The 22,128-nt window shown below is 45.3% G+C and overlaps 1 protein-coding gene across 1 annotated transcript; it reads right to left on the reverse strand.

The window, feature by feature from the left end:
* Positions 1-412: 412 nt before the first annotated feature.
* On the reverse strand, positions 413-15,261 carry ACAD9 (acyl-CoA dehydrogenase family member 9). Its single transcript, XM_074550175.1, is given in 19 exon segments — positions 413-655; positions 1,094-1,166; positions 1,903-2,031; positions 2,516-2,593; positions 3,295-3,421; positions 3,947-4,026; positions 4,792-4,920; positions 5,523-5,642; positions 5,972-6,042; positions 6,740-6,815; positions 8,030-8,103; positions 8,700-8,874; positions 9,767-9,845; positions 10,496-10,596; positions 11,325-11,431; positions 11,609-11,710; positions 13,062-13,155; positions 14,672-14,874; positions 14,877-15,261. Coding segments are annotated over 19 exon segments (2,289 nt in total). The 5' UTR covers positions 15,247-15,261; the 3' UTR covers positions 413-554.
* Between the last annotated feature and the right edge of the window lie 6,867 nt (positions 15,262-22,128).

Consider the following 22,128-nt stretch of genomic DNA (forward strand, 5'->3'; position numbering starts at 1 on the left):
TCAGAGGCCCGATGGACATCAGTGACCAATGGTGTCCCTCAGGGTGACAGCAGAAGCTCCCTGGACACTGGGGACTCAGTGTCCTGGTGGTGCTGCTGGACAAGAGAGCTGGAGGGGCCTCCAAAGCAGAACTGTTGTGGTTGCCCAAGTCTTTCAGACTTGCTCAGGGAATGAGGAGCTCACTGAAGTGAAAAGATCCTGAGAAACCACACAATCCCTTCCCTGGGAAGAAACATCTCCCCATCCAAACCTCCCCTCCCTGTCTTTATCCAGCTCCAAGAGGAACAGACACGTATATACACCTGTCTGTCTATCTATCTATCTATCTATCTATCTATCTATCTATCTATCTATCTATCAAAATTAATTCAGCTTTAAATTAAATCTCTTTTTTTATCCTGTTCCTATGAAGTAGTGGTTAGAAAGAAGTTTTATTTTATACAAGTTACATTTAGTAAAGACATTGAAAAACATGGTTTTAATGTGTCAAATTCTGGAACTGCAGCAAATCCCTCCCTGACTGACATTCATGAGTGCCTGCTGTCAGGGAGGGATCAGAAGGTCCTGTCCAGTGGGTGGGAGCAGATGTATGCCCTCTTCTCCAGGATCTGCTTTGCAGCTTTCTTAATGGAATCATCCAGATTTTCATCGGCATCTATGGAGAAACAGAGAAAAGTCAACTAAGGGACCATAAGAGCCGTTGTAAATTTCTTTCAAGAAGTGTTTTTGAGTACAAATGCAAGAGGGAGTGCCAGGAAGAAACGGAACATTCTCTTCTGAAAAAGAGTGATTATTACAGACTGAGATTCGCAGAGCCAATGCACCGCTGGTCAGTACATCCCAAAGAGTCCAAATCCCTCATTTCTATCACAGGAGTATATACATAAAATATAGATTTTATATTGTTTGATAAAGAATCCTGGCAGTTTGCTTTAGCTATGAAGTGAAGAGACTCTTCTCAACAGGTTCCAGCTCTGCTGCTTGTTTGAATTAAAAGCAGAGAAAAACTCTTCTGCTGGTCACATCAAATCCAACTTCTTTTGATCACAGTCTGAAAGACAGAAGAGTGTAAGAATTATTTTATAGTACTTACGTTTTTCTAATTGAGCCATGGCATAATTATTCTTGAAATATGCTTCTGTGCAGAAGATATTTGTAAGAAGCACCTGGAAAAGGAGTAAATCTGAGTTAAAAAACAGTGAATGAATTTCATAAAGAAAACCATGTAGAAATAACACAGTAATTTAAACTTCTCAAAGCCCTTTGCTAATGGAGCTCTGATGCCCAGTCACGTGCAGTGCAGCCTCAGCTGTCCCTTTGAGGCCAGAACTGCCAAGGCTCAGGGTTGGGATGAGCCTTCACCCAGAGTTGGCTCCAAGACTGATTGGGAATCAATCAAGAACACAAGGGCTCACACGAAGAGCAAAGTTTCACGGCCAAAACCAAACCTTCATCAGGTTGGATTTCTTTTAACACTGAACTGGAGCAAATTTGCTTGTGCTGCAACACCACTGTTGCCATGAAACTTTACATGAGCTACTAAATAAGGACTGTCCTGTCCTGAACTGTGCTGCCCAAACACTGTTGTGCTTCTGTGTTATGATTAATGATTATATGGAAAGAGCTTGGGAAGAACTGCATGGTGTTAACAGATTTGAAAGAATGTGCAGAGCTGTGGTGAGGTTCTAAATGTCTGTGTGTGTGTTAAAGAAGTATTTTAAACATGTTGAGAGTGTGCAGCTCAACAGGCAGAGCCCCTGAGAGGCTCCTGCACTCTGGCAGGTTTGGCCACATTCTGCTGCACTTTTATGGGAGAGTTTGCTCTAATTGCCCAGAGATGCAGCCTGCCTGCTCCCAGGAGCACAGCCTGAGGGGGAATGGCTGCTGCTGAGGGACACTCACCTCGTGGTCGTGGTTCCTGAGCCCGATGCTGATGGAGCGGCTGGCCCGGGAGATGGCTGCAGTCATTGCATACAAATTAATCACCACATCTGCCACTCTCTTCAGCACCAGCTGCTCCTCCACTATCGTCTGGGAGAGAGAAAATCATTATCAGCTTGTGGCTTGTCAGTTCAAAACTTCAACCAAATATCACTGTCCATACTTCACATGTTTAGGTCCAGCTTCACTTTGCACAAACAGGTTCTAGACTAGGTCAGAAATTATCAGTTAGTTTTGGGCTTACTAAGCTGCACCTTTTAACAGTCTGCTTGTAAAATTGTAATACTGATGTGTGCCTTAAACCACTCTGCTAAATGCCTGCAGCAGTAGGATTTGTGCTTATACGAGGAGAAGAAAACAACCAATTCCCTGAGGGTGCTGGTGCTTTGGTTTTGGCTCTAACAATGTAACTTCTCCATTCCACTGAGGTACAGAATGTCAGTGTGTTTTCTCACACCCAGAAGGTGTGATGTGAAGGAAGTGCTGGTCCTGCCACACTCAGTCCCCTGCAGGTTCCAGTGGGGCCCCATGGATAAACTATTCAGTAACAAAACCAGACAAAATAAATAGTTACCTTGCCAAACCTACTTAGCAGGCCCCTGACTGTAGTTCCAAAATAATGAACGTTTTCTTCAAGTTTCTTGGCACTCTCCTGTAAAACAAAACACAAAATAGAACAATTTGAGTAGTCTTATAACAGAAAAGGAACATCCCTCACACCATTTAAAGAGGACACTGAATTTTCTCTTTTTTAACATTTATCCATGTTGCTGCTGAAAGCCAGACAGGCACTATTTTTTCTCTCAAACATCCATTAAAATTTTCTGGAGTTTACTCTTGGTAACTTTCAATATAGGCTCATGCTGACAAAAGTAACTAACAGAACAGCCCATGAAAAATATACCTTATATTTTTGCTATTAACAGAGCATTCATTTTTGGTCATAAAAACCTTTTCCTAAGTGATTAAGCAAGTATGTGTAGGTGTAATTCACAGAAATTCTTACCTGGAACTCTGTTCCAATTAAACAGGAAAAACTCCTGTTTTGTAACTAGCCTTACAACAAAGGGCAGCTATTACAGACACTTTAATATGGTGAAGCCTCAATTTATACAAATTATCCAAATGGATCTAAACCTGGATTTGGTATAAGCACAGGCTTAGAGCAGCCTTCATCTTCTCTTGACACCTAGACAATAACGTGTAACATCCCACCCTGTCATGGTGCCAACATCTGCTTACCCTGGGAAATCTCACTGCCCCTCAGCACACATTTTGGTTTGCAAAACAAGAGATGAAATGTGGCAAGCAGCAAAGGGAACCAACATGAGAGCTCGGCAGAGAGGCCCTTACCTGGAGGCTGGGATGCACCACCCCATGGTGACCTACAAGCCCCAGATCCACCTTCCTGCCCAGGCTGTCCTGTAACCTGGTCATGAACTCCCCCAGCGCCACTCCCACGTTTCCTTTCTTGATTGCTCTGAAATGACGGGGAAAGAATGGCTGTTAAAAAATTCCAGGAGGTTCAGACACAACCAGTTGGAATTCCAAATGCTTTAGCAAAATGCCTGCAGCTTGTCCATGAACTACCAAGTCCTGATCCATTACTGCATTACCGTGAAGTCTGGAGAACAACTGTGGAGCCTCAAGAGTCATCAGCTGCTCTCAAAGACACCCACAAGGAGCTCCAGAGACCAGTACTCAATATGCACAACACAGCTGTTGTGCCAATACAACTTCATTCAGACACAAAATATTCATTACTGGTCTTGAAAGAAATAATTACCGCTTGTGTAAAAGCCCAAGATAAAATGCATTAAATGCTTCAACTCCTAAATCTATGAACCATCCCATTAAAAAGACAAAGAGCCCCTGTAACACTGAACTTTTACAGACAATAAATACAAAATACTGCAGGTTTTCCCTGCAGTTTCTTCTCTCATCTATAAAGTCATCTGATTCTGTTTAGTTTATTTAAATCTATTAACAATAAATAAGAACATACTTAATTTTGTCAGTTAAGATCTTCCCTGCATGCTGCATGCCTGTCAATGCAATGTACATTCTCAGGATTTCATTGGTTCCCTGGAAAAAGCACAAGAGAAAGTGAGATAGGTGAGTAACCAGAGTTTACAAGAGTGAGTGTTTTCAAGCAGGTCTGTTGTGCCCCTGTGCCCTTCCCACTGCTCCAGTATCACACGTTGACTCTCCTCACCCATAAACTGCTGCCTTTTGCTTTATCTCAGTTTTAATTCTGATTTAATTCTGATTCCATGGGGCATTGCAGAAGTCAAGCCCCTCATCATTAAACACACAAATATACCCCAATGAAAAAGAAACCAGACTAAATGCATTTTGATTAAAAATGTTGTGCACTGTTCCAGTGAAGGAACATTTGAACAGTTGTAGAACTACTCAAAATGAGCTGAGTTAAAATCAAGTCTGGCAATGACTCTGATGTGCACACAACGGGTCACTGACAATCCAGCTTGGAAAGAGAACAAGCTTCAGAACCAACCCTTCTTTTAATTTAAATGCCCCTCAATAAGTTAATTAAATGTCTAAGTTATCTTTTACGAGTTTCCCTGCTTCACTTGTGAGAAGCACACAAGAGGAAAGGTCACTGCTGTAACTCACACTGTGGTCAGTCTGTAAAAGCCATCCCAGCTTATTTTACTACAGGAACTATTACTGATATTCCAAAGAAAACAAGGTTAGTCCTGCAGTCTTACTGTACAGACTTTGCAGCTGAAGGAACAAAGTCCTGGTCAATCAAACCTGAGGTTTCTGCTCACCTTTACAGGAGGTGTGAGCTGCAGTCTGCAGTGAAAAGGGGATGCTGGTACTTGCCTCAAAGATGAGCAGGATCCTGGTGTCCCTGAGGTAGCGCTCGTAGGGATAATCCTTCATGTAGCCAAGGCCCCCAAGGATCTGCAGAGCCTCACTCACACAGGCCCAGGCACCCTCAGAGCTGAACACCTGCCATGGAACAGGGTTGGACCAGCAGTGAGTCCATAATAAATCAGCAATAAACACAGGATGCCCTGCTCTGGGGTTGTACCCACAGGACACTGCTGCAGTGTTTTCTGTGTTACACCAGCCCTGGAACTGTGTCCCTGCAGATCAGGGGTTTGCTGCTGCCAAATTCAGTGATGCAACCACAGGGCACTCTCCAAAGGGCACATTCCAGGGACAGGGGCACCCCACATGGGCAGAGCAGCTGCTTGGCTGGAGCCCAGAGCAGGAGTTTTCTGCAGTGACCACGAGGGACACCCTGGCAGCCACAGCCTGGATATTCCAAGGGTTTGTTGTGCCACCAGCTCCCTGGGAAAGCTGGCACAGCAGCAGCCTGGCCAGGCTGGCAGCTGGAGTGTAACTGAGTGTCCCTGTGCTCGTGTGAGGCCTCCTCAGAGCCCAGCTCAGGGGCTGTGACATTCCCAACCTGCTCCCTGCAGGTTTTGTTTTGCACAAGTGTGAGCTTGTGGGGACAGAACAGCACCTGTCATTTCCCCCTGCTGCAGTGCTTCTGTCATCTGTCCAAAGGCAGCCCTGAGCTGTCGGCCCTCTGCAGCCCTGGGTACCTTGACCATGGCAGCCTCCACGGAGCAGTCAGGGAAGCCTGGCCTGTCCATCATCCCGGCAGTCAGGTACGCCATGCTCTCCATCACGTAGGCTTTCACAGCCATCAAACAAAACTTCTCCTGCCACACAGCAACGGGAGGAATCACACAGAAATTCAGGTGCAAAAGTCCGCAATCTACCCTCAAACTTTAAAAAACCCACAGTTTTTTTATGTTTTACATCATCAAATTAATCAATCAATAAAAAGTATCACTTCAAAACAATAATAAATAGAAAATACTTTTATACATTTATCATTCTGGACATTTAAAAGATCAGTGTACAGAAGTCAGCACCAAGTTCACACAAATTTCTAGCAAATCCTTTAAACCAATACAGCCAAAATACCCCCAATGCAATCTATGTCCTGGCACCTAGCACAGAGATTTAGGTGTTTCATTTTTGTTACCTGAATTAATCCAAACTGGCTGAGTTTCTTATTGAATTGTTTCCTGGTGCAAGCATACTCTGATGTCAGCTCTTTAAAGAAAGAAAAACAAATCCATTTCAGAAGGGTTGTGACAGACCATTCCAGCTGCTGGTGTCCTTCCCTGCTTCCCTGGATGGTGACACTCCAGCCCATGCCCAGGAGCCCCCTGGCGGCTCCAAAGCAGCATTTTGTGAAAATCACCCTCACACTGATGGTGTTGATCAAGTCTGGGACCAGCCTGTCAAAGGCTTTTGAACCAGAAGTGTGAACTTGTACTCTTAGGGAAGTAATCAGTTTTGGTGCTAATTGATTAGAGAGACTTCTGTTACAGTTTTGGTTAATTATTGGCAGAAAGCAGTTTTAGTCCTAATTACTGTGTGCAGCTGTGAGCCAGTTATTCAGGTGGGAGGTTCTAGGGGAGATTACAGCTTCTAAAAACAAATAGTACAGAGGTTTTTTTCTTGGGAAGAGTATTTTACCTCAGGGAAGTCTGACAGAGGCAATAACCTCCCACTCTATGAACTGAACTTACACTGTACAGAAGGAAAAAGACCTTTATTTCAAAACCTCTACAAGCAAGCTTTTAGTAACTATTTTTCAAAACCATATTTGAGTGTTTTAAAGATTTCAAAGTGTGTTAGGACAAGGCCAAGACTCCTGTTCCCACTCTGAATGTCCTGCATGATCTGCCTCAAGCAGAGCAGTTTCTGCTGGCACTCAGCCATGCAGGGCACCCAATTCACCCACCTATCAACTTCTTAATCATTCCAGCAGCTCCACTGCCCATGCTAAATCTTCCATTGTTGAGGATATTCATGGCAACCTGGGAAGAAACAGATGGGGTTCAGGTCACATTCTCCTTAGGCCACGCTGGTCACTGCTTCCTCCTTCAGCGTTCCCTGGATTTCACTCCTCACTGGGACACACTGCCAGTCCTGGGAAGTGCCCCCACATCAGCCACCACAGCTCTCAGCATCCCAAGGAAAATGCTTCAAAACTGGGCTTTTCCTGCCATCCATTACATCCAATTTTATATCTGAAATAGATGATCCAGGGACTTGGAAATAATCTCTATTCTAATTACATGAAGGTAAAATGTAGATAAAAATGCATTTATCTGCAGCTGGTAAACAATATTCCAGCTGGACAGCACTGTTCCAGTTTATCAGACGAAGAAGAAAACCACAGTATTTCCCCCTGCAGCTGACCTGTGATGGCTGCTCTCTGCCTCAGATGCCTTTCAGCAACACATCACAGAAGGGACAAGAATGGAAGTGTAGAAATGACATACGGTCCAATAATGTACAAAAATAGATTCTGGAGTCTGGTGTCTGTAGTGTTGTTTCTCAATATGGGTGACTCAGGTCAAAGCCTGTTAGGAAAAAAGTCACTGTCCTACATTTTAACTTGTCAGGAAGACACCATAACAATCTTCTTTTAATCTCTACTACATTAAGGGAAATTATTTCGTTTGGCACGTAGGCCTGGACTTGCCTGCTACAGCAGGAGTAGGAAATGAGAAGGAGTAAGAGCAGCTTTGCAAATGCCCAGGTCACACTCTCAGAGGAAGGTTACACAGCAAGGCCATGTGTGGTTTTCTCTGCTGGGGTGCTGCCAGCATTTCCTTGTGCCACAGTGCAGCCCTGGGGCAGCAGCTGCCAGCCAGGGCACCTTGGAGCTGGGCACGCCTCCAGCACTCCCTGGGCACTCTCTGCTCTGTCTCCCTCCCCTCATGCTGCTGTGGAACCAGCATTGGCCATGTCCCCCATTAAGGGCAGAAGGGCGGCTGCAGTCACTCCCTCTTCTGAGGGGACACCACCAAAAACAACCAAAAGCCCAATAAGAAGAAAACCACAGAAATCTGAGGTGATGGCACACTGTGCAGTGACACCAATTTACAGATCAGTGGGGGACTCTGTCCTTCTGTACCCTGCAGTGTGGCAGTGCCCACACCACCCACGAGGAAACTTCAGCACAGGGGCAAACAGCCTCCTTCAGGCTTCCACAAATCACCAGTAGCTATTCTCCACTGCTTACCTTAAATCCCCCTCCAACTTCTCCAATTACATTCTCTATAGGCACTTTGGTGTTTTCAAAATGCACTTCACAGGCTGAAACAGAGAATTGACACTTGATCAAATATGACACAGAAATATTTAAAAGACATTGAGGAACTTAAGTTACTATTTGTAGCAAGAAATGAAGTCTTTCTAATGGATTGTTTATAACAGAATTATACATGCTTTGCCAAAGAAGTGAGAATGTGGGAAAAGGCTGTAGTTGACATCAATTGCTGATGTAAAATGTTAAAATTGTTATGAATACACTGTGTAAACAGAGAACTACAGTTTGGTCTCTATTTTTAGTTCTAAGGAACTGACTGAACAGTCACCAAGATGGTGAAAAGATGCAATCATTATAAAGCTTAGAAGAGCAGAAGAAATTGAACTTCTAGATAAAATCTAATGGTCACTGAATCTCCTGAGTGATTTCTTTCACTGCACAGTGAATTAACTCCACAAAATGGATTTCTTATTTCAGACCCTGTGTCAGTAAGGACTCCTAGGAAAAGCCAGCTAAAGAAACATGAAACTTACACTGTAACATTGAATAGGTATGGGTTTGCCTCTGCATTCAGATGATCCAACCAAGATAAAACTTTAAACTATTCAAACAATTTCCGCTAAAAACTTTAGGTGGTTCTTACTGTTGGAGCCTCGAATGCCCAGTTTATCCTCGGGCTTGCCGTGGCTGACGCCGCCGAAGTCCCGCTCCACGATGAAAGCAGTGATTTTATCCTTCACCTGCCCGTCCTTGTCCACAACCTCTGTCCTGGCAAACACCGTGAAAATACTGGCCAGGCCACCATTGGAGATCCAGACCTGTTTTCAGAGAGGGAAGATGTGTAAGAAATGTTACTGTGCTGATTTTGTGAGCGCAGCTCTCCGGGGTTTTGTAACAGGCTGAGCAAAGAACAGAGTGCTGCTCCTTCCCTTCAGTTCTAATGAGGGTGAGCACATTTCTGAGGAGAGCTGACCACGTGTGCTAAGTTTAGAGCCACTTTAAAACCAGAATGTAGTATCAAAATGCATTAAATTAAAATCCACAGTGCATTTCCACAAACGCTGGTGCCTCCTGCTGCTGATGGCACGTGAGAAATACAGGGGCAGTGCAGACTGGACAAAGCCTGTGCCCAAAAATTAACTCTGATGAGAAAATCTCTGATCAGCCTCTCCCCCAGGGTGGGTTCTCTTCACAAATGTATCAACAACTACAGATCAAGTCTGCAATGCATCTGACACTGCTGCACCCAGGACATCTCTGATTTCTTCAAAACTGGCTTTTGTCACTGTTTCCTTTAACAGAAAGGTTCCACGCAGACCTATTTCTAATTAAATATCAAGTTTTCTTTTAAAATCTAGCCTGAAGAATGAAGAGATGCCAAATACAGGTTTAGGCTCCCTTTTACCTAAGCTGTCATGGAAGGGGCTGATTTGCCAACTAACCAACCCTCCATGAAGCTGAACACACAAGAGGGCAATAGAGAAGGAACCTGGGGTACTTTTCTATTTTTCTTACCAGGAGTTTAATGCAGTAATTATCTAACAATAATTTTCTGTTCCTTTTGTGCCTAAACCAACAAGGGTTATCTTTCTGACAGGTTTGTTCTCCTCTAGCTTGGAAACCTCCCAATTCCAGGCTGATGCAAAAGACAAGGATAGTTCCTACACTTGGAACAATGCCCTTCCCTGTTCCCAGTCTGGGAGTGGGTACCTTGGAGCCATTTAACAGGAAGTGTTTCCCATCTTCACTCAGGGTTGCTCTTGTCTGGATGGATGCAGCATCACTCCCACTAGAAAACAAACAAGTTATTAATATTTAAAGAAGTAAACATGCTTTAAAAAACCAAAACTGCATATTCCCCCTCTTCCCATTCTGTGAAAAGGAGGCAGTCTTAAATAGCAGCATATCAATTTTGGCTTTTAACTAACTAGATTGAACAGCTCTAAAAGTTTCCTGAGGGGACATTTCTTCTCATTACCATGTTATCAGGGTTATGACCCGACCAGAATGTGCAGAATGCCACAACAGCAACACTTTGGAACTACACTTTGAAACATGTGAATACACAACGAGCCTCTCACTTAAGTGACACCAAAAATTCTTCCTTTTGGTTTTGGTAGCTCCTTCAAAACAGGCTTTATTATTCTGAATAAGAACTGAAAGCATCCTAGAACAGTCACAGCACATTATTCCTGACATAGCACAAAGCATCCTTTCAATTCATGGAAAAAATTAAGCAAATGAATTCCTGGGATGGGAACAACAAGAGTCAGGGATTTCATGGACACTGCCAAAAGCAGCACGTTGGGGAAAGAGTAATTGGAGTGTTTCTTTAAACACTAAAACTAAAGCACAGATGTATATACTGAAGCCACGGGCCCCAAACAATGAAGATCAAGGTGTGAAGCAATGCAGGCACGGCAGTGAGGGGAGCAGCACCTGCCAGGCTCGGTGAGGCAGAAGGCAGCAATGTGCTCCCCCGAGGCCAGGCGGGGCAGGTACTTGGCCTTCTGCTCCTCGGTGCCAGCTATGAGGATCCCCTGCAGAAACAAGCACAGGAAACTTTGCAGCATCACCCTGGGGGAAAAGAGAGGGAGCTGAGAAGCTCCAGAATGTTCAGAAAGCTTCATTTGCAAGTATTATGGCACAGCAAGAGACAGTTTAATAAATATCAGACTGTATTATTTTTCAGTTGTTAAGATATTTTTTCATTTACATTCTGTGCTCAATTCCACGAGGAATTTTCTCTTGCTCTTACAAACTGAGTGTGGTTTCAAGCTTTTTTCTGCCATCCATCCACCACTAAAAGGTAAAAACCTATGGCTGTATTCAAGTTCAAAATTGACACACTTGCTCTCAGATGAATTATCTCCTCTAGGTGCCCCAACACGCAGCCCCAGCCAGCCAAAGTTGCTCTCTTTTCTGGATTCCTTCCTTCTAATCACCTGAGCCTCCCTGATACTCTATCTCAATTCTATCTATTCTAGCTACTTTAAACAAATTTGGTCAATTAAAAAAAAAATAACCACTTGGACTCATTTAAAGTAGTTTTCCTAAGAATAATTATCCTAATAGTAACTTTCTTCTCTGCTTCCTATCCAGCCTTTCTGTCTCACACTGAACCAGTACCAGAGGCTGCTGGGGACACCAACAACCTGATTTATGCTTCCCCAGTAACTCTGCTTTGCTCCCTCCAAGCCCCACATTTTTCACTTCACCTTTTCCATGCAATCTGAGCAGAATCCTGGCCCCAGAGCAGCAGCATTACCTTCAGCCCAATGGCCTGATGAGCTGCCAGGGTCACTGCAATGGAGCCATCCAGGGAGGTGATTTCTCCCAGCCGTGCATACATGGTGTTTGACAGGCCCAGCCCACCTGGGAACAGGCACCAGGTTTTATTTTAGTGCATTTTTTGTGCCCCTCTCCCCCCCACAAAAAAACCCATTTCAAATACAGAAATACAGGAATGTAGCAGCTTTAACTGAGAGCTACAAAAGTGGCACTAAATGCACCCCTAAATGCTCTGGGTGTTCTTTTGTGGCATTTACTCACCATATTCCTCTGGAATCTGCATGCCAAACAGACCCAGGTCCTTCAGTCCTTGTAAGGTTTCAGGTGGGATTTTTGCATCTTGATCGATTTTCTTCGAGTCCACTGCAAATACAGATTTTTTCTCATTTAACACGGTGATTCCCAGTGCCCAGGGCAGCTGGGAGGCAGCAGGATCCCCCCAGCAGGACCAAGGTCACTCATGCTTCACAACAATTTCTTCCCATCCCCAGCTTCACAAGAATTTCTTCATTCTAGCCTCAGCCTGACTCTCCTGTTTGTCCTCAGAACATTCAAGAAAAAGACTTGGAAGTGGGAAAAATCCAGCATTTATTTCATTTTCTCAAACATTTCTACTGGTTCTGCATGCGAGCAGATTCCAAGACTGTAATAAGCAAAGCATTTCCAGGATTTTTTATCTGAACCAAGTCTAGGTAGTGAATAAAAGGAAAAAAAAAACATAAATGAGGTAATTAGAAAACCTTGCTCTTAGGAGTTTTTAGATTCTTGGGGGATTAAGAGAGCTGTTCTGTACCAGGGCAGTGAAAACAAACAGGAATCCTATTTTCTCCAGACTCTGTAATTTGACCCTTTTATTCCTTCCCTAAACTTCAGGCTGTTTACTCCATAAATCACGTTCCCTCACAGAGGCAAAGAATTAAATTAAAAAATGTAATTTGAATAAATTCTTTATTTACTGTCAGTGAGCGACACTACAATTTTACAGTTAAAATCACCTGGACCTCACAAATTGTGACGTGTGACAATCACTGGCTTCTCCAAACTCCTGCAGTGTTTGGAAAACCTCTGTCGATGGGAAGTCTGAGACAATGCTCTTTAACTGCCCCAGAAATTGCTGTCTGTGCCAACCAATATTCTGCAATTGCTCTGGAATTGGCTCATCCATGGCAGCACTAATGCAAGGAACACCCTGCAATGCTCTCTGGAATGCAGATGGGTAATAAGGCATTTCCCAAACAGAATTATTACTCTAATGCTGAAAAAACAGAACTGCTTTTGATTTTTCCTAACTCCTCAATGAGCCAGCATTTTTGAGTATCTCTGCTGCATCCTGCCACAGTCAGTTTTAGCAAAATAGGACAGTTAAAAAGTTCTAGGAACTAGAACTAGGAAAAAAAAATCACAATATATTAAGTGGTTAGAAGCACAGTTCAGCTGAGCTAAAACCAATTTCAAATCCTATCTTTATCCCAGAATTCTTTTACATCCTTGTTTTTTTTCCTGTTTATGAGATTTAATTCTTCTGATCAGCACCCAAATACTTCCCAAAAAAGCCATAAATGGACATGCTACAGAATCAGTATCACTATGTGAGCAGCAGTAAATGCATGAACTAAATTAAATGTTTTAAGTATAATAATCTTATTCAACTGCTATAGCTAAATCATTTTGTAATTACTAAATCACTTGCATGGATAGAAACACAATAATATACCTTCCTCATTGAAGAACTTTTCGACAGGTCCCACAAACTGGTTGATTTCTGCCAGCTCTTCATTGCTAATTTCTGGGTAAGGAAAAACTTCTTCCTGAAATAGGAGAATTATTTAATCACTTTTAATACACGAACCATGCAGCTGAAATAAAAATCATGGGAGATATGCCTTGCAAGGACTCTAAAATACTGTGCAAATTTAAGAATTGTGGAAAATGTTCTGAAACAGAAACAGAGTACCCAGGACCCAACTTTATTATACACCAAAACCAGACCAGAGGGTGTTACCTGAACAACAGAAACACGAGGGAGAAATTGAGAGATCTTTTAAGAACCACAAAGCCCCAAAAATCCTTCATCGCCCACGAGCTTTAATGCTATTTAGGGATTGATAAAAAATGAGTTTAATGTTTACAAAGCTCAGCCTGTGAACAGTGTCCCTTGCAAACACCCAGCACATTTCACCTGTAATGCCTCGAGGACAAAGGTGAGTGCGTTCCACCACTCCTTATCATCCCAGGGTGTCCTGGCCACGAACTGGGAGCAGCACGGCCTGACAGGTTTGAATTGGTAAAAAAATCCAGGCAAGGAACACAAGGAGTGGGAGGCTACACTTCTGATTTTTACTGCCTTCCCCCTTTCAAACAGAAGAATTTATCTCTGTCCACAGAAATCTGTTCATGATAATCTGAGCAATAATATCAGCATCAAAAATTCAGGACCTAGGAAATGCTAGAGGTTTTCAGAAAGCTGTTGTATTGCAACTTGAGAGAAAAAACACCCCAGACATATCTGAAGAGGGGTTTAACACCGTGGAGCCTGAGTGCTGCCTGTTGTTGACAAGCTCTGTCAAGCTCTGTGGCAGGAGACTTTCCTGCTCAACTCATTTCAGTGTATTTGAGTTATTCCTCCTTTTCGTTTACTTTGCCCTGCAATCTCTGATAAATGCACACTCAAAGCCTTGCAGTAACAAACCCTGCTTAATACAGCGTTCTGTCTCAGACTTTAACTTCTTTGTCCAGTTAAAGGCACCACAAGAACTTCAATCTTTCCGGTCAAACCTGTAGGCAGAGATTTACATGAAGCTCTACATGAAGCCTCGATCCTTAAGTACAACCAGAGGACGAAGCGATCCAGGTTTAGCGGTGTGCCCAGCGTGTGCCCAGTGCCACGCGTGTGTGCAGGGGCTGCGGGGCTGGCAGGCACAGGGGGCTGCGGCAGAGCCCCGCTCCTGGCCTGATGGTTGTTGGGGTCACTCTGAGCTCCATCGCGGGTTTTGTGTGCAAAGAGTCCCTTCAGTTAACCGGGCCCCAGCTGAGGGCTCCGGGACGCACAGAGACGCCTCCCGTCCCTCCGGAGCTCAGCAGGGACCCACGGGCTGCGGGACAGCCAGGCCGGGGCCGGGCCCTGCCGCGGGCTCACACCAGGGCCCGCAGCCCCGGGCTGGGATGAGCAGCTGGAAAAGGCCCTGGCGGTGCTGCGGAGGAGCCCAGGCGGGCGATGCCCCCGGTCTGTGCCAGCCCCTCCGCCCGCCGGTGAAAGGGCAGCGACCCCCGGGCACGGCCGGCCCCGGACCGCTCCCATGGCCACCCGCACGCCCGCGGACCCACCTTGCGCAGGGTGCCGAGGAACAGCTCCTTGGCGAAGGCGCGGCGGGGCGCGGCCGTGCGCAGGCCGCGGGCTGAGGGGCCGGCCCGGGGCTGGGGCCGGGGCTGGAGTCGGGGCCGGGCGGCGCGCAGGGCCCGCAGCAGCAGCAGCACCGCGCTCATGGCCGCGCTCGGCGCTCCGTGACGGCACCGCCGACCGCCCGGCCCGCCCCGGGGCGGGACACGGCACGGCCCCACCGCCCCACAGCCCCACCGGGCGGCGCTTGGCTCGCAGCGACCGCGGGGACAGGGACACACCCCATCAGGGCTGGTCTCACCCGGGCCCGCAGCCCCAGGGCCCCGCGGGGCGGCGCTCGGCGGTAACGCCGCTCACGGCTTCTCCCGCCCGGCCCCGGGCCCGGTTCGAGCCGCGGTGCCCTCCCCTCCCCTGCCTGGTCCGGCAGCTGCTGCCTGAGCCGCACGGTGCCCCCGGGAAACAGCTCCGGGTGCATCCAGGGTGGCTTTGAGTCGCCTTCCTGAGGCGAGAGCAGCGGCGCAGGCCAGGCAGGGAGCAGCAGCACAGGCAGGGAGCGCTGCATGCCCGCCTGCAGCTGCGGGACACGCTGCGCTGCAAACCCAGCGCGTGGAAATCGCCCCAAAAATCTCCTAAATCCGAGCCTAACTCCCCTGTTCCGTGTGTCAGGAGCCGGAGCAGGATGGTGTGGGCAGCTCCAGCTCTCCCCGCACTCCTGCAGTCTTTTCCACTCATAAATAAGTGTCTAAGTCCTGTCTGCTCACTGTGCCCTGCGGTGAGCTCTGCCCTGCACCGAGCATCCCCTCTCCTCCTTCGCTTTTCCTGCCATCCCTCTGGCAACAGGTTTTGTTTTTTTTAAAAAACCTAGGTGCCAAAGCCGTGTGAATTTACTGATATTCGGTGAAATCTGGCTGAGAAGCACTCGCTGCTCCCCTCCCATACGAGCCGTCACGGTCAGGTCTGCGGCACCGCCACCCCACAGCCGCTGCCTCACCTGCAGGTGCCTGGGACTCCTCACCGGCACAAGGGCTTTCTGCGTGCTAAGCTTCGTTTACTCAAGGGTAGAATTAATTTATTTGAACTATTTCTTTCAGATAAAACCAGCCCTCAAAAAGCTGCTGCTACTCTCTCATTTTAGGCATCTCCATTTCCACCTGCCTTCGCTTTGCTTTGGTCTGTGTGGAGCTGCAGGATGTGACAAAATGGCATTTGCAAAAAGAACAAGTAAACACAGGCTTAATGAACTCACTTATTTTGCTTGCTTTACTTATGACTCGTAAAATGAAAAGCCTTTAATCTTGTAACCCAAATAAATTGCCATGTTGGTTGCCTTTCGACTGTACTGCAAGTAGGGAACAAGAAGGGCTGAGAGTGAGGGATCAGGAAAAGGTAAGGATGTGCTCAGCTCTGGTTAAGTGACATTGTCCTGCTTCTTTTCGTTTTGAAGGGTGGAAAAGCAAGAGGTGATGTGTGATCCTACCAGGCAGGAAACAATGGGTGGGGAAGGCTGAGCTGGATGCAGCTCTTGACAATCTTTGGGGTGCAGTGCTGAGGTGCCAGTGCCTCCAGAGGGTATCCGCAGGTGGTTGATGGTGTGGATAGAAGGGAAAAAGCCTCAGCCTTGTGACACGTGGGGTTAATGGGGCAGAGCCACACCATGTCCCTCTGAGGGTGGCACTGCCACACTAGTGCCACATCCCAGCTCTGGGCAGGAGAGGTAAAAAATCATAAAAAATGAGGGTTTTTATCTTTCTGGGGGTCAGGAGAGGTGTAGGTCCCACAACACCTCCCAAACTGAATATCAGGGATGAAAGGGCTGAACTGAGGCCACCCTCTCCTGAGACAAGTCAGGCAGGTTCTGGTGATGTAGGGGTGATGTGGCAGCTTGAAAGAAAGGATAAACAGAGCATGGTAAAAACTGCTTGAAGAAAATGATCCAAAGAGTGAAAACAAGGCTGGGCAGTTGGGAAGCACAGGGAAAAGATGCCTCATCAGGAAGTTCACAAGAAGTGAGGCAGCAGCCAGCACACCCCACCCTGTGTGCTCACTCAGCAGGCATGAGGATGGCATTGGGAGTGTATCCTAAATAAACAAACACCTGTGGTTTCCAGTCACAGGGGGTGATATCACACCCACAGCATGAAACTGCAGGTGGGCCATCACTGGCACAGAGAATCCTCTGTCCCTGCGCTGGCACCAGTGGTGCCACACCACAGATTTTGTCCCATCCAGTGCTGTGTGTAACCACAGCTGAAATCACACTCTTGGCAGCTGCAGTTCTCTGCAGAATCCTTCCACCCTGACCTGGCATATCTTCAGATTGCCTTGCACAGAACTGCAGCATCTACTGAAAAAAAGAAAAATAAAAATCAGTATTTTTGTCTTTTGCTTCAGCAACATGCCCAACCTCTTCCTTTCCCTGCTTTTATTTATGATCCCTCTCTGCTGTCTCCTCCACTGAGGTATTCATCCACGTGTTCCCATCATATCAGATTCCCTTCCCTGGCCAGCTAAGCCCTCAGCTGTTACAGCTCCTCATAGCTCACATTTTGTGAACCACCACAACTCCCACAGTGATGTCCATTGCAGCCCATTCCACACAGAAGTGGAAGAATTCCTTCCGGAGAAGGAGTGAATTAATGCAAGAGAAGTAGAGATCAGTAAAGGACTACAATAAAATTACCTTTCAGTTTTCTTTTTTATTCTTCCATATTTTTCCAGCAGCTGCTTAAAATAAAATAACCTGATAACATTTACCTCTTTGAGACATAGATATTTTATTTACTGAAAAAGTGTCACTAAATTACTTTACAAAAACATTCACCAGGCTTTGCAACATTTCCAGGAAAATATATAAAATAAAATATATAAAATTCCTCCTCTCTTTACACAATCATTGTTTGCTCCTGACAGATGGTATGAAAGTTTTGCTCTTGACATCCATAATTGTCTTTCCCACAGGCGTGTGCTCATTGACGATGTGCTCATTGCATCACCTCCTGGCTTGGAATATTTTTTTAAAAAGCTGATTCACAAATGAAATCCTGGGAGAGGTGAGGGCAGGAACTGGTATTTCCACTTTTGCTCCTGGTTACGTGCTGTGCAAGTGATGTGATGTGTTTGAAACCCACATGTTAACATGGCCACTGTGTAAATACATCAATAAATTTGTCCAAGCTCTTGTCCATCCACGCTGACTGGACTGTGGCCATCTAAAAAAACACCTGAAAAATAAAGATACATTCTGGTAGTGAAAGGGATTCCTCACAATGTCAGGTGGCACTTGCAGGGAAATTGCCCATCAGCTCTGCCATGTTAGATTAAAAGGAAGCACAAAATTGCCTCATGTTTTGAAGTATTTATATTTTATTTCACAGCCAAGTAAGATTTAATTTTTCAAGCAAGGGAAAATGGGCCAAACACTGTATTGGAATCAAGTTTCTGGCTCAGTGAGGGGAGATAAGCTGAGGCCAGTGCAGGAGAGAAGTTTTGCTGTGGGATTGCACCCAAGGACTGCAGGCCAGCCTGGAGAACGCTGCCTGCAGGTCACACACAGGGGACAGTGATGAGTGGCAGCTATAAAAAGACCTTGCAGTAACTGGATAAAGCACATCTTGTCACTATTAATGAACACAGAGGGGAGATGGGTCAAGAACCTCTCTGCCAAAAATGAACTTCATTGCACTGTAATGTTGGAGAGAAGGAAGGAGCTCCATGAGCTCAAGAACATTTCATTAATAATTATTACTATAATATTAATTATATTAATTATTTGTACTATTTATATTACATCATTTAAGTATTTATAGTATTTACATTAAATAATTTAATTACTTATACATTTATATTACTAACTTAATTAATTATTTAATTATAGGTCCAATGAGGCATCTGTTTCTCCCTTTTCACATCTAGGAAGAGAAACAGATGACCCAAAATGCCAATGCTTTTTCACCAGCTTTTTTTCAAAGTCATTTCAAATTCCTGCAGTAAAGGGAATTGCTCAGGACATGTCCCCTGTGGTTCACTACTTATATACAGACAGGTATATAGATATGTACGTATATATATTTTTTTCTTTTTATTTTTTTTAATGAAGCTATGCTGGCAGTCTGGAAATTTGTGAGCAGGGTCATGGAATATTGCAACAGCCCAGAAAGCTGTGTGTTACACTAGTTGAAAAAAATAAGAGCAAAACCAAAGTTTCCTCCTCCTTTAGGCATAAAGTACACAAACAAATTATTTTGAAAATGTACAGACTGGCATAGCAGAGGAGTTAGCACATCATCAAGGACATTTTTAAAACCTGCTGAAATGCCATGAAAATTCAGGGCTATAAACACTTGGGATGCTCCAAGTCTGAACTGGAATATTCAGTACATTTCTCACTGGGCTGGAAAATGTTGCTGCTCTTCCAAACTCAGGGGTTGAAGGACAACAGAAGCATCTCAAACTCTGGCGAGTGCAGGGGGGTGTTTGGTTGGTTGGTTTTTTGGAGTTTGGTTGGGTTTTTTTTTGGATGTTATTTTTTATGACAGCAGAGTAATTTTTTGGAGCCTGGTGTAAGGGCTGAGGCAGAAGCAGAGACACGAGACTACCAGAAAGACGGCAAGGACAATAGAAAGGACGAATCATTAAATAAAAATGTTCTTTCTTGTTGGAGATGGACACCAAGAAATATTAGCCAGCAAAGTGAAGGAATAACCAGCCAGGAGCACGGGGGGAGCTGTGGAGGGGGGGATGCTCAGGGGGTGGCACCTCCCTGCAGGCCCACACTCAGCTGAGCTCTGCTCCTGTAAAAATCACAACAAAATCAGACTGGCAATGAGTGAATGAATTCATTTCCACCCTGGGTCACTCTGGTCCCACTGCTGAGTCACAGAACTCCTGCACAGTCCCTGCTTTTCCCACCTCCCTGGACACACAGCCAGGGCCCATCTCCTCATCAGAAACCAGGCACTGTGCTGTGCCAGAGCTGAGAAACTGCAGAGAACAGACACTTCCATCATGCACTCCTAATACTTCGTTTGCCTTGGAATGAATTTTCCCTGCTCATCTTGTTATAGACAGATTATTTTTGCTTTGCTCATTACACAGACCCATCTAAAGCACTGTGTCCAAGTATGAAAAATAAAGGAAAGCTCCAGTGGTGCCATTTCCCAGCAGAGCTGATGGATTGCACTCTCCTGTGGCTGCTTTCAGCTGCTGTGTCTCCTGGACCATGCTGCTAATTTCACAAGTCAGTTACTGCAAAAATGCTAAATAAAGGTGGTTTTTTTTTTTTTTAATTTTATCTGTAAAGATGCATTTATTCACATAGCAAAAATGATAAATCTAAAGATTTGGAAAAAGTGATGGCTTCAAGTCAGCATCACCCACACAATGTTCATTTAAGTCTTGCTTAGCTGAGGAAGTACTTCCAGCAGAAATATTAATTTAAGATTTTCCTAACTTTCATGACCAGCCTCATCCTGCCGTTGATTTACTTTTGCTGAGTAATACAGGATTTGGCTTTAATTCTTGAAATAATAGGAAACAGAAAGAAGGCCTACTAAAAAAATACACCTAAAATGAAATTTTTGTGTGGTTTAGATATTTCTATTAGATTGGTTGTACTATGTTCCCTTCCAGGAATTTTATGTCAACAAAATACAGCAGCAAAAATCACTAAGTAGGGTAAAAATCCAGAAAGATTCCTTTGGAAAAGGTGTATTTAATGCAGCTGTAACACAGGGTGGAGATGAATAAAACACTACACAACTATTAAAATAAAATAAAAAAATCCTAAAATACCATACCTGTTTTTATGAAACTCTGAATGAAAATCAATCATGAAGGCCAACTGGAAAAAAAAAAGTTAAATAGAATTCATTGATTGTTAAGTCAATAAAAATCTGAAGAGAAACACAGATAAAACATTTTAAAGTTCTTTATTTTGGTTTTTTTCTGTCCTTTTAATCTTGCATTTCTTGATTTCAACCAAAAAATGCAAAAAATATCTGGGAAAGAACCTGTTGTTTAAAAGTTGCTGTCTAGAAGAGCTTGAGAAGTTGTTTATTGCATGACAACTCATTCCTGCAGTGTGGACTGCCACGAGCAGACCTCTTGTCTTCTCAAAATCTACTTAAATTCTACAAATCCTAATTTCTAAACCAGGAATAGAAGCATCGGTGAAGAACAGCTCTGCAAATTCTTCTACTTGCACTGGAGGATGTTGCTATAGCAGAGGCACTGGGCAGCTTCAGAGGGTGGCACAGAGGATGATGGTAAGTGGGTACTCACCTGTCAAAAAATAAATCATTGATGAAGATGCACATCCTGAAATTACAGCCCTCCAGAAAGAGGTCATAGTTGACTATTCCCACAAAATAATTCAAGAATCTCCTAAAGTTCATAGGGAACAGAAGCAAACACAGTGTTTAGTTGAATTGACAGCTGAGCATTAGCTTGGCCAGGTTTCCAGAGCCCACTGGAAATGCCCTGGAAAGGCTGGAAATGCACCAAGGTCGGGGCACAATGGGATATCCCCCAGTGACTGTCAAACTGGAACTGCAGCTCAGATGCTGGGAAGGCCACGTGTGGCGAAGGATCCTTCAGGGCTGGAAACTGAGACACACAACAAACAGAGGACAAGGAGTGACTGGGCAGTTCTTACTCAGTGCTTACTCAGTACTTACCCAGTGCTGGGCTGAGGGCTCCAGAGGCACTGCCAACTCCTGGGGGTTCCACAGAGCAGCAGGACCGGGCCCTGGCAAGGACAAAGCTCCAGCCCTGGACAGGAGGTGCTGAGGCTGCCTGGGGTCAGCTGCACACACAGCCCTGGGCCAGAAGGGCTCAAAGAGGGGTTTGGGAATTGTCCACCAGGGCCTCTGCAGGGCCTGTCTGCACCTCTGGGTGCTGGATGGAGTCACTGTCTGTCTGTCTGCACATCTGGGTGCTGGATGGAGTCGCTGTCTGTCTGTCTGTCTGCACATCTGGGTGCTGGATGGAGTCACTGTCTGTCTGTCTGCACATCTGGGTGCTGGAGTCACTGTCTCCCTGTCTGTCTGCACATCTGGGTGCTGGATGGAGTCACTGTCCGTCTGCACATCTGGGTGCTTGAGTCACTGTCTGTCTGTCTGCACATCTGGGTGCTGGATGGAGTCACTGTCTGTCTGTCTGTCTGCACATCTGGGTGCTTGAGTCACTGTCTGTCTGTCTGCACATCTGGGTGCTGGATGGAGTCGCTGTCTCCCTGTCTGTCTGCATATCCAGGTGCTGGATGGAGTCACTGTCTGTCTGTCTGCATATCCAGGTGCTGGATGGAGTCGCTGTCTCCCTGTCTGTCTGCACACCTGGCTGTTGGGTTCTTTGCTCTTTAGTGACTCCAGAGCTCGATTTATTTCAGCACCACCACACCAATCCAAGCTGAGTGAGGATTCCACTCACCACCTCCTCCACCTGATCC

This window comes from Zonotrichia albicollis, chromosome 12, assembly GCF_047830755.1.
Source record: "Zonotrichia albicollis isolate bZonAlb1 chromosome 12, bZonAlb1.hap1, whole genome shotgun sequence".
NCBI classification, from domain to species: Eukaryota; Metazoa; Chordata; class Aves; order Passeriformes; family Passerellidae; genus Zonotrichia; species Zonotrichia albicollis.